Source organism: Mobula hypostoma, chromosome 5 (genome assembly GCF_963921235.1).
Source record: "Mobula hypostoma chromosome 5, sMobHyp1.1, whole genome shotgun sequence".
Lineage (NCBI taxonomy): Eukaryota > Metazoa > Chordata > Chondrichthyes > Myliobatiformes > Myliobatidae > Mobula > Mobula hypostoma.
Genome location: NC_086101.1, coordinates 171454288 through 171469075, shown reverse-complemented (window position 1 = coordinate 171469075; position 14788 = coordinate 171454288). Strand labels below are relative to the sequence as shown.

The window sequence follows — 14788 nt, the reverse complement described above, 5'->3', positions numbered from 1 at the left end:
TTGTAATTGCTGCCAAAGGTGCATCTATTAAATACTGACTTGAAGGGGGTAAGTAATTATGCAAACAATTATTTTGTGTTTATTAATTGCAACAAATTTAGACCAATTGGTAGAAATTTGTTTTCACTTCTACACAAAAAGAACTTTTTCTGTTGCACTGGAGCTCCACAGGGGACTGTCTTGTCTCCCTTTCTCTTCACCATTTACACCTCGGACTTCAACTACTGCACAGAGTCTTGTCATCTTCAGAAGTTTTCGGATGACTCTGCCATAGTTGGATGCATCAGCAAGGGAGATGAGGCTGACTACAGGGCTATGGTAGGAAACTTTGTCACATGGTGTGAGCAGAATTATCTGCAGCTTAATGTGAAAAAGACTAAGGAGCTGGTGGTAGACCTGAGGAGAGCTAAGGTACCAGTAACCCCTGTTTCCATCCAGGGGGTCAGTGTGGACATGGTGGAGGATTACAAATACCAGGGGATATGAATTGACAATAAACTGGACTGGTCAAAGAATACTGAGACTGTCTACAAGAAGGGTCAGAGCCGTCTCTATTTCCTGAGGAGACTGAGGCCCTTTAACATCTGTCAGACGATGCTGAGGATGTTCTACGAGTCTGTGGTGGCCAATGCTATTATGTTTGCTGTTGTGTGCTGGGGCAGCAGGCTGAGGGTGGCAGACACTAACAGAATCAACAAACTCATTCGTAAGGCCAGTGATGTGGTGGGGATGGAACTGGACTCTCTGACGGTGGTGTCTGAAAAGAGGATGCTGTCTAAGTTGCATGCCATCTTGGTCAATGCCTCCCATCCACTACATAATGTACTGGGTGGGCACAGGAGTACATTCAGCCAGAGACTCATTCCTCCGAGATGCAACCCAGAGCGTCATAGGAAGTCATTCCTGCCTGTGGCCATCAAACTTTACAACTCCTCCCTTGGAGGGTCAGACACCCTGAGCCAATAGGCTGGTCCTGGACTTATTTCATAATTTACTGGCGTAATTTACATAATACTATTTAACTATTTATGGTTCTATTACTATTTATTATTTATGGAGCAACTGTAACGAAAACCAATTTTCCCCCGGGATTAATAAAGTATGACTATGATTAGTGTCAAAAAAGCCAAATTAAATCCACAGTGATTCAATGTTGTAAAACAATAAAATAGGAAAACTTCCAAGGAGGGTGAATGCTTAATATAAGCACAGTAGATATGGTGACATAATTTTCTTTGACCTGCTGGACATCATTTCCAGGTTTAAGCTACCTTCTGTCTGAAAAAAGATTTTAAAAAGTCATCTTGAAATATCCTACCCTTAATTTAAACTTCCAGAAAATGTTGCTCACAAATAAAGCTTGCTTTAATATTTACCACAATGCTGATGCTATCTGAAAGCCAAAGAACAAATCAATACTGGAGTGTCAACAATTTTCCCTCCTCCCATTAACTACATGGGAGGATATAAATTTAGAAGGTCATGTATCTAAGATGTTCCTCGACCTTTTACAAGAACAGAATGTATGGAAGTGTATTTCAGGTTAATGCTTCGTCAGAACTGGAAAAGTGATTCGGAGAAGTGCAGAGTGGCACTGGGTATGTGCATTAACTTTTGAATTCCTCCATTTTAATGTTTAGTGTAGGGGCATGTTTTAGATTCAAACTAAGTTTCTGCAAATATTTGTCAGAACTGTACACATTTGTAAAGTGTGATTACCACTGCAGGGGGAAAGGAATGGGATTGTCATCTCTTAACATCAGTTTCTAATGCAGTTTACAGAGGCAATCAGACTCTGAGCCAAGAATGCAGCTGTTGGCTTCATTCACACACTAGAAATATTACACCAAAATAAACTGGACTGCCCATTGCTAAAGGGTTGTATCCATGGTTTGAGAGACAAAGCTAATGAACCAATTAATCATTGCTTGGTCTCATAAATAAATTCTGTGGGAGGTGCATGGCTTCTGATTCATTTCCAAGAACATTCCTAGTTGTAGTTTAGCTGTCGAAGTAGCCCTTGAGAGTTTTATTGTCCACAGTTCTCGTTTGAAAAGACTCAAGGTTTTGTTTGTGTATTAGCCGACAATGAGTTTTTCAAATGTTTCAAAATAAGTTACATGCTTAAAGTGGTGTCGTTTCTTATCGAATTCGAGTATTCTTCATGGAGTCAAAGGATGATATTACCCTGACAGGAAACGTTCTCAAGATTGTGTAAATCAACTACTTCTGCTCTGACAAGAAGTTGAAGTGGTAACTGTGCAGAAAAATAGAAATAATATAAAAAAAAAGATGGAAAGTTACGATGAAGTGATAGCTTTCCTGGGAGAATGGGGATATTACCAGTGGACTATTTTCTTTTCCCTAAGTTCCATTGTTATTCCAAATGGCTATTTAGCTCTTTTGATGGTGTTCCTGGCAGATACCCCTCAACATCACTGTCGTCTGAACAACTCTTCAAATGTGTCCTTCATGAATCTAAGTTTTCAGCTGCCAATGGAGGAAATGGCTGGAGAGAAAACTTACAGCAAGTGTACCAGGTACCGAATTGACAAGGACGCTCGTTTCAACGGCACAGCAGTAGAACATTGTGTGGATGGTTGGGTGTTCAGCACAGAGAGATACACTTCAACGATTGTCACTCAGGTAAGAAGACTTAAATTGACACGTCACCCTTGCACATTTTTACACAGTGCTTTACTTCCGCGATGACCATTAATTAATCCACTATTTTAAAATAGTACCTAAAATTTACCTTACTCACAGATAACACCCAAAATGTGACTCACATATATACTTGGTAAAGAGATTGTGTGAGGTTGAGAAGAAATGATTAATGAGGTACATTTATATATGAATGTGAGTAATTAATGTGGCTAGAGATGAAGTGACAAAACCACACATGTACATAATGCAAACACCACATGTAGAACATTCCTTGTGGATGGAGTTAATGAACTTTTATGAAGCTTTTGTTTCCTGTAGAGACATAGAAACAGATTCTTTGGCTCAACTCATCCATGGCAACCAAGCTGCCTTTCTGAGCTTGTCTCATTTGCCTGTACAGTATTTGGTTCATATCCTTCCAAACCTTTCCTTTCGAAGACCCCATCCAAATAACTGTTAAATGTTTTAATGGTATCTGTGTTCTTCCTTTGGCAGCTCATTCCATGTACCCACCATCCTCTGTGTGAAATGCTTGCCGCTCAGGTTCCCTTTAAATCTCTCCACTGTCACCTTAAAGCTATACCCTCGCCCTCTAGTTTTAGATTTCCCTACTCTGAGGGAGAAGACTGTGACCATCAACTTATCGATGCCCCTCATGATTTTATAAACTTCCACAGCATCAGGCCTTAGCCAGTTACACTCAGAGGAAAAATGCCCCAGACTCTCCTTTATAAGTCAAACTCTGCGGTCTTGCTAACATCCTTTCTGCATCCTTTCCACTTTGATGACGTCTTTCCTGTACCTCGGCGAACAGAAGTGCACACAACTTGTTTTGTCACTAACTGTGGAGAGGACTGGACTGATTTGTCTTGTGGCAGGCCTAATTGGAAGGAGATGGATTATTAAGGCAGCAGATCCAGAATACTTTTGCCTTTCCTGAATTCAACGGAAAAATGGTGATTGTTGTGTTGGGAGAGATGATTGAACAGTTTTGGGGCATGAACTAGATGAAATGGATTGTGAAAGCAGTTCATAATTTCCATTTGGAGTCATAGAGCACTACAGCAGAGAAACAGGCCCTTCAGAACACTTTGTCTGCGTTGAACTATTATTCGGCGTTGTCCCTTTGACCTGCACCTGGACTATAGTTGTCCATACCGCTCCCATCCATGTACCTATCCAAACTTGTCTTACATGTTGAAATTGAACTACTTCCACTGGCAGCTTGTTCCACACAATCACCACCTTCTGAACAAAGAAGCTGCCCTTCATGTTCCCTTTAAGTAGTTCACCTTTCACTCTTAACCGATGACCTCTTGTTCTCGTCTCACCCAACCTTAGTGGAAAAAGCCTACTTGCATTTACCCTGTCTATACCGCTCATAATTTTGTATTCCTCTATCAATTCTTCCCTCATTCTCCTATATGCCGGGGAATGAATAAACATGAGAATAAATAAATATTCTACAACATAGACTCAGGTAAGCATGGAATGAGACACACATTCATTTGCTCATTCCTATCTCTGGATGCTGTTGGTTGGTTGTAAGGCCTGAAGAGAAATCAGAAGAAACTAGACAGCTTGCAACAGGAAGAACTTGGAAGCTTTGGAAAAGGTGCAGATGAGTTTTACTAGCACACTGCCAAGTTTAGAGAGTATGAGCTACAGGGAGAGGATGGGTAAACTTGGGGAGTCTAAGACCAGAGGCCACAGCCTCAGTAGAGGGATATACATTTAGAACAGAGATGAGGAATTTCTTTAAGAGAGTGGTGAATCTATGGAATTTGTTGCTGTGAAGGCCTAGTTATTGCATGTATTTAAAGCAGGGGTTGACAGATTTTTAATTCTGGGAGAAAGCAGGAGATTGGGGCTGAGAGGGAAATGGATCAGACATGATGAGATGGTGGAACAGAGCTGATGGGACAAAATGGCCTGATTCTACTCCTAATCTTGTGGTCTTATGGGTTGTTTTCTCTGAAGCATCAGAGGCTGACAGTTTATAAGAGTGTTAGATACACGGATGATGGAGGGATATTGGTCAAATACAGACAGAAGAGATCTTATTTAATTAGGCATTGTGTTTGGCATGCACATACTGAGTCAAAGGGTCTGGTTCTGTGCTGGATTGCTTTAAGTTCTGCTTATGCTCTGACTAGTTCACCACCATTTGTGAGGGTTTAAGCAAAAAGTCTGCTAGATCCCATTGAAAGAAAAAAATGTGTTTTCCGCCAGCTCAAAGAATAAGTGTTGGTCGATGGACTAACCTGCTGCCATTGGTGTTAGTGGGCTGGTGGTACTAACATGAAAATTTGTCTGAGTATCTGGATGCTCCACTGGCTAACCTCCCCTCCTCCACGGCCCTAAATGCCAACTCAGTAAAACATACTACCTTGCAATGTACAGCATCTGCAATGGAAAGGAGGGAATCAAAGAGCAAAAGTAATTGTATGTGTATGTGGGGGTTGCTGGGAGGAAGGAGGTATGGGGCATGTTTTGCTCTTGTTCATTTGTGACTTGCTATGCTCTGTTTTGTTGTGTTCTGTGCTGTTCTGCTGAGCATTGTGGGCACGCTCTGTTGGGGCCAGAATGTGTGGCAACACTTGCAGGCTGCCCCCAGCGCATCCTCGGGTGTGTTGGTTGTTAATGCAATCAATGCATTTCAGTCTCAAAGCTCAAAGGAAATTTATTATCAAAGTACATACACGTCATCATATACTACCCTGAGATTCATTTTCTTGCAGGCATTCACTATAGAACAAAGAAATACAATAAAATCAATGAAAAAAATGATGTACATGTGATAAGAATCTGAAAAGCAATAGGTATTTCTGTGGCATCACATGTGACTCCAGGATGACATCTTACCTCCCTGGTTTCAGAGTGAAGGATGTTACTGAAGGACTACAAAATATTTGGAGGGGTTGGGAGAACACTCAGAGATTGTGATCCATATTGCTGCCAATGACATAGAAAGGGAGATGATATCACAGGAAAGGATCCTTTAAATATGACAGCAAAGAGAGATCTTGGCATTATAGAATTTCATCTTCAGACTGTGGGTGACAAACAGGTTCTGAAACGTGTGTCCTAAATTAGAATAAAGGCAAATTATAATGGTGCAAGGACAAAATGGACTGGGAAAGTAGATTAAAAGGTAAAATAACAGATTAGCAGCAGCAGTTATCTAAGGAGATATTTCACATAAATCTCAGCAAAGGTATATTGTATCTCAATGAGACTGAAGTCCCATGAGATGATGAGCGTCCCTGGCCATCTAAGGAAGGTAATAGAAGTCACACGGTATTTGAAGATTAGCGATAGGCCAGTGGATAGGAATTTTAATTAGAAAGCAACAAAGAATGACGAAAAGTTGTAGAAATGGAACAGATGAGTATGGGAGTAAATAACAAATATATAGCAGTAAAATACATCCACTGTCTGCTATATCTACTATATATACCTTGCCTACTATGTACTATACACTAGATTCACTATATATCCATAGTACACATGACATCCACTATATATACACACCGTAAAGTAAATGCTGTTTCCTTAGAGGATGTGATTCAGGAGTTAGTCATGGGAAATAAAGAACTGAAGAGGCTAATGTCCTTGGATCAGAAGGCCTGCATCAAGGGATCTTGATGGAAGTAGCTGCAGAGATAATGGATGCATTGGTTATAATCCACCAAAATTCCCTGATCTTTGGAAGGTGCCTTAGGACTAGAAAACTGAAGCGAGAGAGTGACAGAAACCTTCCAGTCACATGCCAGTTAGCCAGTGTCTGTCACTGAAACGTGCTGGAATCCATTAGCTGAATGGCCTTTTTCTGTGATTCTGTAAGTCGCAGAAAGAAGCGCAGATGTGTGGTGGAGAGTATATTGACCGGCTGCACCACAAACTGGTGTGGAAACACCAATTCCCCTGGAATGGAAAATACTACAAAAAGTAGTGAATATGGCCCAGTCCATCATGGGTAAAACCTTCCCCAACACTGAGCACATTTACATGGAACACTATGGCAGGAAAGCAGCATCCATCATCAAGGACCCCCACCACCCAGGTCATACTTTCTTCTCGCTGCTGCCATCAGGAAGAAGGTACAGGAGCCTCAGGACCCACACCACCAAGTTCAGGGACAGTTATTACCACTCAGCCATCAGACTCTTGAACCGAAGGGGATAACTTCACTACACTTCACTTGTCCCATCATTGAAATGTTCTCCCAACCTTTGGACTCCGTTTTGAGGACTCTTCATCTCATGTTCTTGATACCTCCAGCACCCAGGGCATGCCCTTTTCTCACTGTTACCATCAGGCTGGAGGTACAGAAGCCTGAAGGTGCACACTGAGCGATTCAGGAACAGCTTCTTCCCCTCTGCCATCCCATTCCTAAATGGACATTGAAGATTTGGACACAACCTCACTTTTTTTTTAATATACAGTACTTCTGTTTTTGGACATTTTAAAAAGTCTATTCAATATAAGTAATTGATTTACTTGTTTATTGATTATTATTATTATTATTTTATTTATTTATTTTTTCTTTACTAGATTATATATTGCATTGAGCAGAGGGACCTGGGGGGTACATGTCCACAGATCCCTGAAAGTTGCCTCACAGATGGATAGGGTAGTTAAGAAAGCTCATGGGGTGTTAGCTTTCATAAGTCAAGGGATAGAGTTTAAGAGTCACGATGTAATGATGCAGCTCTATAAAACTCTGGTTAGGCCACACTTGGAGTACTGTGTCCAGTTATGGTCACCTCACTATAGGAAGGATGTGGAAGCATTGGAAAGGGTACAGAGGAGATTTACCAGGATGCTGCCTGGTTTAGAGAGTGTCCATTATGATCAGAGATTAAGGGAGCTAGGGCTTTACTCTCTGGAGAGAAGGAGGATGAGAGGAGACGTGATAGAGGTGTACAAGATAATAAGAGGAATAGATAGAGTGGATAGCCAGTGCCTCTTCCCCAGGGCACCACTGCTTAATACAAGAGGACATGGCTTTAAGGTAAGGGGTGGGAAGTTCAAGGAGGATATTAGAGGAAGGTTTTTTACTCAGAGAGTGGTTGGTGCGTGGAATGCACTGCCTGAGTCAGTGGTGGAGGCAGATACACTAGTGAAGTTTAAGAGACTACTGGACAGGTATATGGAAGAATTTAAGTTGGGGCTTATATGGGAGGCAGGGTTTGAGGGTCAGCACAAGATTGTGGGCCGAAGGGCCTGTACTGTGCTGTACTATTCTATGTTCTATGTTCTATGAACAGCTGCTGCCAAGTTAACAAATTTCATGTCACGTGCCAGTGATAATAAACCTATTCTGATTCTCTAGGAAGAGGTACAGTCGACTGTACCTCTTCCTAGAGATGCTGCCTGGCCTGCTGCGTTTACCAGCAACTTTTATGTGTGTTGCTTGAAATTCCAGCATCTGCAGAATTCCTCATGTTTCGGCTATTCTGATTCTGATTTATTTATTATTGTTCTTACTTTCTGCTTTTGGATTTGCACAGTTTGTTGTCTTCTGCATACTGGTTGAATGCCCAGGCTGGTACAGTCTTTCATTTATTCTATTTTGGTTATTATTCTCCTATGGATTTATTCAATATGCCCGCAAGAAAATGAATATCTAAATTATATATAGTAACATGCATGTTGTTCCTCTCCACGCCATGTGGCGCATTGGTTGGCAACCTTGCTGTTTCTTTGGTGTTTGACTGTTTTTTATGAGGCCGAGTTGCTAGCTTGACGTTCATCCCATGCAAGGTGCTGGCCGGATTTGAACCTGGGACCACCCACCCCTAAGTCCAGTGTGTGTGCCACTACACCTCTGGCCAAACATATATATAACTGTATTAACAAATTTACTTTGAACTGTTGAAATCTATAGACTTTCCAAATGAGATGTTCATCAAATTAGTACAGTATAAGATATATGCTGGAATTGCAAAGGCATTGAAAAAAGTCTCAGACACTTTAAACCATGTTTATAATTCTGCTTACGTTGCAAATACATGATGGTATTTATGTATTTTAACCTGTAACTTTATTGTTATACAATTTATTCTTATAACTGATGAATTTTTATTTGTTACGTGTTGTGCCAACACAACACAGCAAATTCCTAATACATTTAAGTATATATGGTGAATAAAGTTGATCCTTAATTTTTGATCGTTGAAAAGTTAAAAGGTAAGGATGACAGCTGGGAACCAAAAATCCCAGTATGGCCAACATAAATATCATTGGCTCATTCTGTGGCCTAAATTTTTATGATTTCATAACTATAAGCATGGGCACCTCAATGAAATTCTGAAATCCGAAAGCAGGGATCTGTGAAAGAAGATTGCTATTCTTGAATGGGAGCGTAGGCTCGGTCCTTGAGCCTGTGAAATATTCTAAATATGAATGGACGTACAAAACATGCATTCATCATTTGAAAGGTTTCTCCAGTGTAGGCTTTTATAAAGCCAATAGTCTTGAGATTCCTGGCCACCCACTCCACCGGTGACATTTGAGCCATAGGCTGATAAGGCATGAAAACGGCTACCATAGCCTGCCAAGTCTGTGATGACAATCAATACCTACCTACAGTAATCCTACATTTTATCAAATATTGAAACAAACTATGGAAAATATCCTAACTGGTTGCATCATGGCCTATGACAGCAGTCGCAATGCACCGGAATGGAAGATGCTGCAGAAAGTAATGGAAACAGCCCAGAATATGATGGGCAAAGCCCTCTCTGCCCCTGACACTGATAGGAGGTGGCATGTATTATCTGCCATCTGAAGGCCATAGGTTTAGGGTAAGAGAGGAGCAGTTTAAAGGAGAACTGGGAGCAAGTTTTCACATAGACTGTGGTGGTTATGCAGAACTAACTGCCAGGAGAGGTGCTAGTGGCCAATTTTATTATAATTTCTACATGGTGTTTGGAAAGGCACTTGGGATAAGAAAGGAGTGGAGGGATATGGGCCCAGTGGGAGTAGTGTAGGTAGGGCCTGTTTCAGTGCTAAACTGTTCTGCGACTCTCTTCATACAGATATTTGAATTGCTATTAGTAACAACATTAGAAATCAACATGAACTAGTTTAAAAAATTAAATATTGGAATATATTAATGTTTCCTTGATGTGTTTTAGTAGTTAATAAATAACATAAAATGTTAACCTCTGTGCCTTAATTATCTTCAATACCACTCTGTAGTGGGATCTAGTTTGTGACCAGAACTGGAAAGGACCATTTACCACATCAGTATTTTTCATTGGAGTGCTGTTTGGCTCAATAATCTCTGGACAACTTTCAGACAGGTACAGGATACAGTAAACAGAACATGGTGAAAATCCAATTTGCATTTGTTAATGTTTAATTGTTGGTGCTCTCTGAAGATTGCCATCACAGTGATGAATTATTGGAGCATGTCTTGGTTTATTAAAACAAGCGATATTACCTGAACATAAATAAACTGGAGGAATACCAAGCAAGAAGTTTACTATATGCTGTAATATAATTCAAATTCATTTCTCAGGACTTCATTTATAATACGCATTCAACGGAAACAGGAAATAGCAACAGGAGAAGGCCATTCGGTCCATTAGGTCCAGTCCAACACCCAACATGGCTGATCATGGATTTTAGTACACTGTTCTGTTACAGTCTGCAACACCAAAACATAAAACTAATCGAAAGAAAAACAGAGCTGGGGATAACATGTCTACTTCATTTTGCTTTTTAGAGAGGTGCACAAATATGACATGGTGGTGTAATGCCATTCATGTAATATTACATATAACCTGTAATGAATTACAGTATATGAGTAACAGAAGTGGTTAATTAATATATATTTACAATATTGCTCAAAAATTTCTGAAATATTAAACACATAACACTCCTCCCTGCTTAGCTCTAGACTCCAACTCAATATACGATGCATCTCAACACAAATATATAACGTATTACTCCCTAGTCATCTTATATACACAGTATACTATATAATACAACTACTATATAGACATCCCCCGCTTAGTAAATTTTAAATTGTCCTACTCAGGCCTAAAGATGTAATTGTTGTACAGGATTTCTTACTCTTTTCTGGCAAGTGGGGGATCTCCCTGCCTGGCAGGTGAGACTTGTGGCTGAGAAACAATCTTAGTTCTGGAGGTTTAACCAATGTGGTTGTAGGAGTTTCTTCTGGATCTGTAGTAATGAGTTCAAGGGCTAAATCTCAGTAGCCAGGCTTGGTAGGAACCTGTTATAATGAATGACAAATCCTAAAAAAGATCACAACTATGACACGTTGCTTGGCCTTGGGTGATCCAGCACTGCTTGAATTTCCTCAGCCCACTAGTATAACGCTTGGCACCAATGGTGTGACCACAGTTAAGTGTGCTTGGATTAAAGAATTCACACTTATCATATGATGCTTTGAGCCCATAAACTTCTAATCTTTTTAGCACTGTCTGACATTCCGGAGATGTTTCTTGTCATCTTTACAGCTAACAATGATGTCATCCAGGGTGAGTACCTGGGCAGCCGACTTTTTGTAGTCATTGCCATTGTCATGTTTTATGATTCCAAACTATAAAACTAATTGAAAGAAAAACACCGAGCTGGGGATAAGAAGTTTATCTCATTTTACTCCTTAAGACCATAAGGCCAGAAGACAAAGGAGCAGAAGTCAGCCATTTGGCCCATCGAGTCTTCTCCGCCATTTTATCATGAGCTGATCCATTCTCCTATTTAGTCCCACTCCTCCACCTTCTCACCATAATCTTTGATGCCCTGGCTACGCAGATACCTATCAATCTCTGCCTTAAATACACCCAAAGACTTGACCTCCACTGCCGCCCGTGGCAACAAATTCCACAGATTCACCACCCTCTGGCTAAAAAAATTTCTTCGCATCTCTGTCCTGAATGGGTGCCCTTCAATCCTTAAGTCCTGCCCTCTCGTACTAGACTCCCCCACCATGAGAAACAACTTTGCCACATCCACTCTGTCCATGCCTTTCAACATTCGAAATGTTTCTATGAGGTCCCCCCTCATTCTTCTAAACTCCAAGGAGTACAGTCCAAGAGTGGTCAAACGTTCCTCATATGTTAAACCTCTCATACCCAGAATCATTCTAGTGAATCTTCTCTGAACCCTCTCCAACGTCAGCACATCCTTTCTTAAATAAGGAACCCAAAGCTGCCCACAGTACTCCAAGTGAGGTCTTACCAGTGCCTTATAGAGCCTCAACATCACATCCCTGCTCCTATACTCTATTCCGCTAGAAATGAATGCCAACATTGCGTTCGCCTTCTTCACCACCGACTCAACCTGGAAGTTAACCTTAAGGGTATCCTGCATGAGGACTCCCAAGTCCCGTTGCATCTCAGAACTTTGAATTCTCTCCCCATTTAAATAATAGTCTGCTCGTTTATTTTTCTACCAAAGTGCATAACCATACACTTTCCAACATTGTATTTCATTTGCCACTTCTTTGCCTATTCTCCCAACCTATCAAAGTCTCTCTGCATGCAGACTCTGTTTCCTCAGCACTACCGACCCCTCCAGCTATCTTTGTATCATCAGCAGACTTAGCCACAAAGCCATCTATTCCATAATCCAAATCGTTGATGTACTACGTAAAAAGAAGCGGCCCCACCACGGACCCCTGTGGAACACCACTGGTAACCAGCAACCAACCAGAATGGAATCCCTTTATTCCCACTCTGTTTCCTGCCAATCAGCCAACGCTCTATCCATGTATGTAACTTTCCCATAATTCCATGAGCTCTTATCTTGTTTAGCAGCCTCATGTGTGGCACCTTGTCAAAGGCCTTCTGAAAATCCAAATACACACCATCCACTGCATCTCCCTTGTCTACCCTACTTGTAATTTCCGCAAAAAATTGCAATAGGTTTGTCAGGCAGGATTTTCCTTTAAGGAAACCACGCTGAGTTCTGCCTATCTTGTCATATGCCTCTAGGTACTCTGTAACCTCATCCTTGGCAATCGACTCCCACAACTTCCCAACCACCGATGTCGAGATAACGGGTCTATAATTTCCTTTTTGCTTCCTTGTACCTTTCTTAAATAGCGGAGTGACATTTGCAATCTTCCAGTCCTCTGGAACCATGCCTGAATCTATTGACTTTTGAAAGATCATTGCTAATGCCTCCGCAATCTCTACAGCTACGTCAGAACACAAGGGTGCATTCCATCAGGTCCGGGAGATTTATCTACCTTTAGACTATTCAGCGTCCTGAGTACTTTCTCTGTCGTAATTGTGACTGTGCACATTTCTCTTCTCTGACATCCTTGAGTGTCTGGTATACTGCTGATGTCTTCCTCAGTGAGAACTGATGCAAAATACTCGTTCAGTTCCTCCGCCATCTCCTTATCTCCCATTACAATTTCTCCAGCATCATTTTCTATTGGTCTTATATCTACTCTCACCTGTCTTTTACTCTTTATATACTTGAAAAATCTTTTAGTATCCTCTTTGATATTATTTGCTAGCTTCCTTTCATAGTTCATCTTTTACCTCTTAATGACCTTCTTAGTTTCCTTTTGTAAGCTTTTAAAAATTTCCCAATCCTCTGCCTTCCCACTAATTTTTGCTTCCTCTCCTTTACTTTAACTTTGTCTTTGTCTCTTGTCAGCCACGGTTGCGTCCTTTATCCATTCAAAAATTTCTTCTTTTTTGGAACATATCTGACTTAGAAACATAGAAACATTGAAAATAGGTACAGGAGTAGGCCGTTCGGCCCTTCGAGCCTGCACCGCCATTCAGTATGATCATGGCTGATCATCCAACTCAGAACCCTGTACCAGCCTTCCCTCCATACCCTCTGATCCCTTTAGCCACAAGGGCCATATCTAACTCCCTCTTAAATATAGCCAATGAACTGGCCTCAACTGTTTCCTGTGGCAGAGAATTCCACAGATTCCCCACTCTCTGTGTGAAGAAGTTTTTCCTCATCTCGGTCCTAAAAGGCTTCCCCTTTATCCTCAAACTGTGACCCCTCGTTCTGGACTTCCCCAATATCGGGAACCATCTTCCTGCATCTGGCCTGTCCAATCCCTTTACGATTTTGTACGTTTCAATAAGATCCCCCCTCAATCTTCTAAATTCCAACGAGTATAAGCCTAGTTGATCCAGTCTTTCCTCATATGAAAGTCCTGCTATCCCAGGAATCAATCTGGTGAACCTTCTTTGTACTGCCTCTATGGCAAGAAAACACAGCGATATAGGGGAAGGTATGAGAGGTGCACAAAAACACGGCGATATAGGGGAAGGTATGAGAGGAGCGAAAAAGAGACTTGCACCTTCTTCACTTCTTGGATAAACTCCAGCCACTGCTGCTCTGCCATCCTTCCCACTAGTGTCCCTTTCCAGTCAACTTTGGCCAGTTCCTCTCTCACGCCACTATAGTTTCCTTTACTCCACTGAAATACTGACACATGGGATTTCGGCTTCTCTTTCTCAAATTTCACAGTGAACTCAATCATGATATGATCACTGTCTCCTAAGGGTTCCTTCACCTCAATCTCTCTAATCACCTCTGGTAAATTACACAATACCCAATCCAGTGCAGCCGATCCCCTAGTGGGCTCAACAACAAGCTGTCCTAAAAAGCCATCTCGCAGACATTCTACAAATTCTCTCTCTTGAGATCCAGTGTCGACCTGATTTTCCCAATCCGCTCGCATGTTAAAATGCCCCACATTAAATTATCACAACACTGCCTTTCTGGCAAGCCTTTTCTATTTCCTGTTGTAATTTGTAGTCCACATCACTGCAGCTGTTAGGAAGCCTGTATATAATTGCTGTTACCTAACCAGCAACAATGAATATTAATCGAGACAGGTTATATAAAAACAACCAAACATTTACTAAACACGTATAAACGATAAGGAAAAAAAAACAAAGGAAAACTTTAACCGGGGGTTAACAGGTATGCAGCTGTTCACCAACTCGCCACTCGGCTCTAGTTCTTAAAGCGTTAAATGCGAAAACAGTTCTTAAAGCGATACAGTCAGATATAGTTCTTAAAGCGATAACTTAAAAAGTCCAACAGATTTACACATTCAATTGGGAGACACTTCTGTAGAGAAAGATTTCTTCAC

General features: G+C 41.1%; 1 protein-coding gene across 4 annotated transcripts in view; it reads left to right on the top strand.

Annotated features, from left to right (window-relative positions):
* Positions 1-1989: 1989 nt before the first annotated feature.
* LOC134347180 (organic cation/carnitine transporter 2-like) overlaps positions 1990-14788 on the top strand; it is a 55939-nt gene continuing 43140 nt past the window's right edge. For 3 of the 4 annotated variants that reach the window (XR_010018098.1, XM_063049420.1, XM_063049421.1), the window contains exons 1-2: positions 1990-2646; positions 9877-9980. Coding sequence is in view for 3 of the 4 variants with exons in the window: in XM_063049420.1 (XP_062905490.1) it covers positions 2293-2646; positions 9877-9980 (458 nt within the window). In the remaining variant the exon portion in view is untranslated. The remainder of the gene's footprint in view (positions 2647-9876; positions 9981-14788) is intronic. The other variant, XM_063049423.1, reaches the window with a different exon arrangement.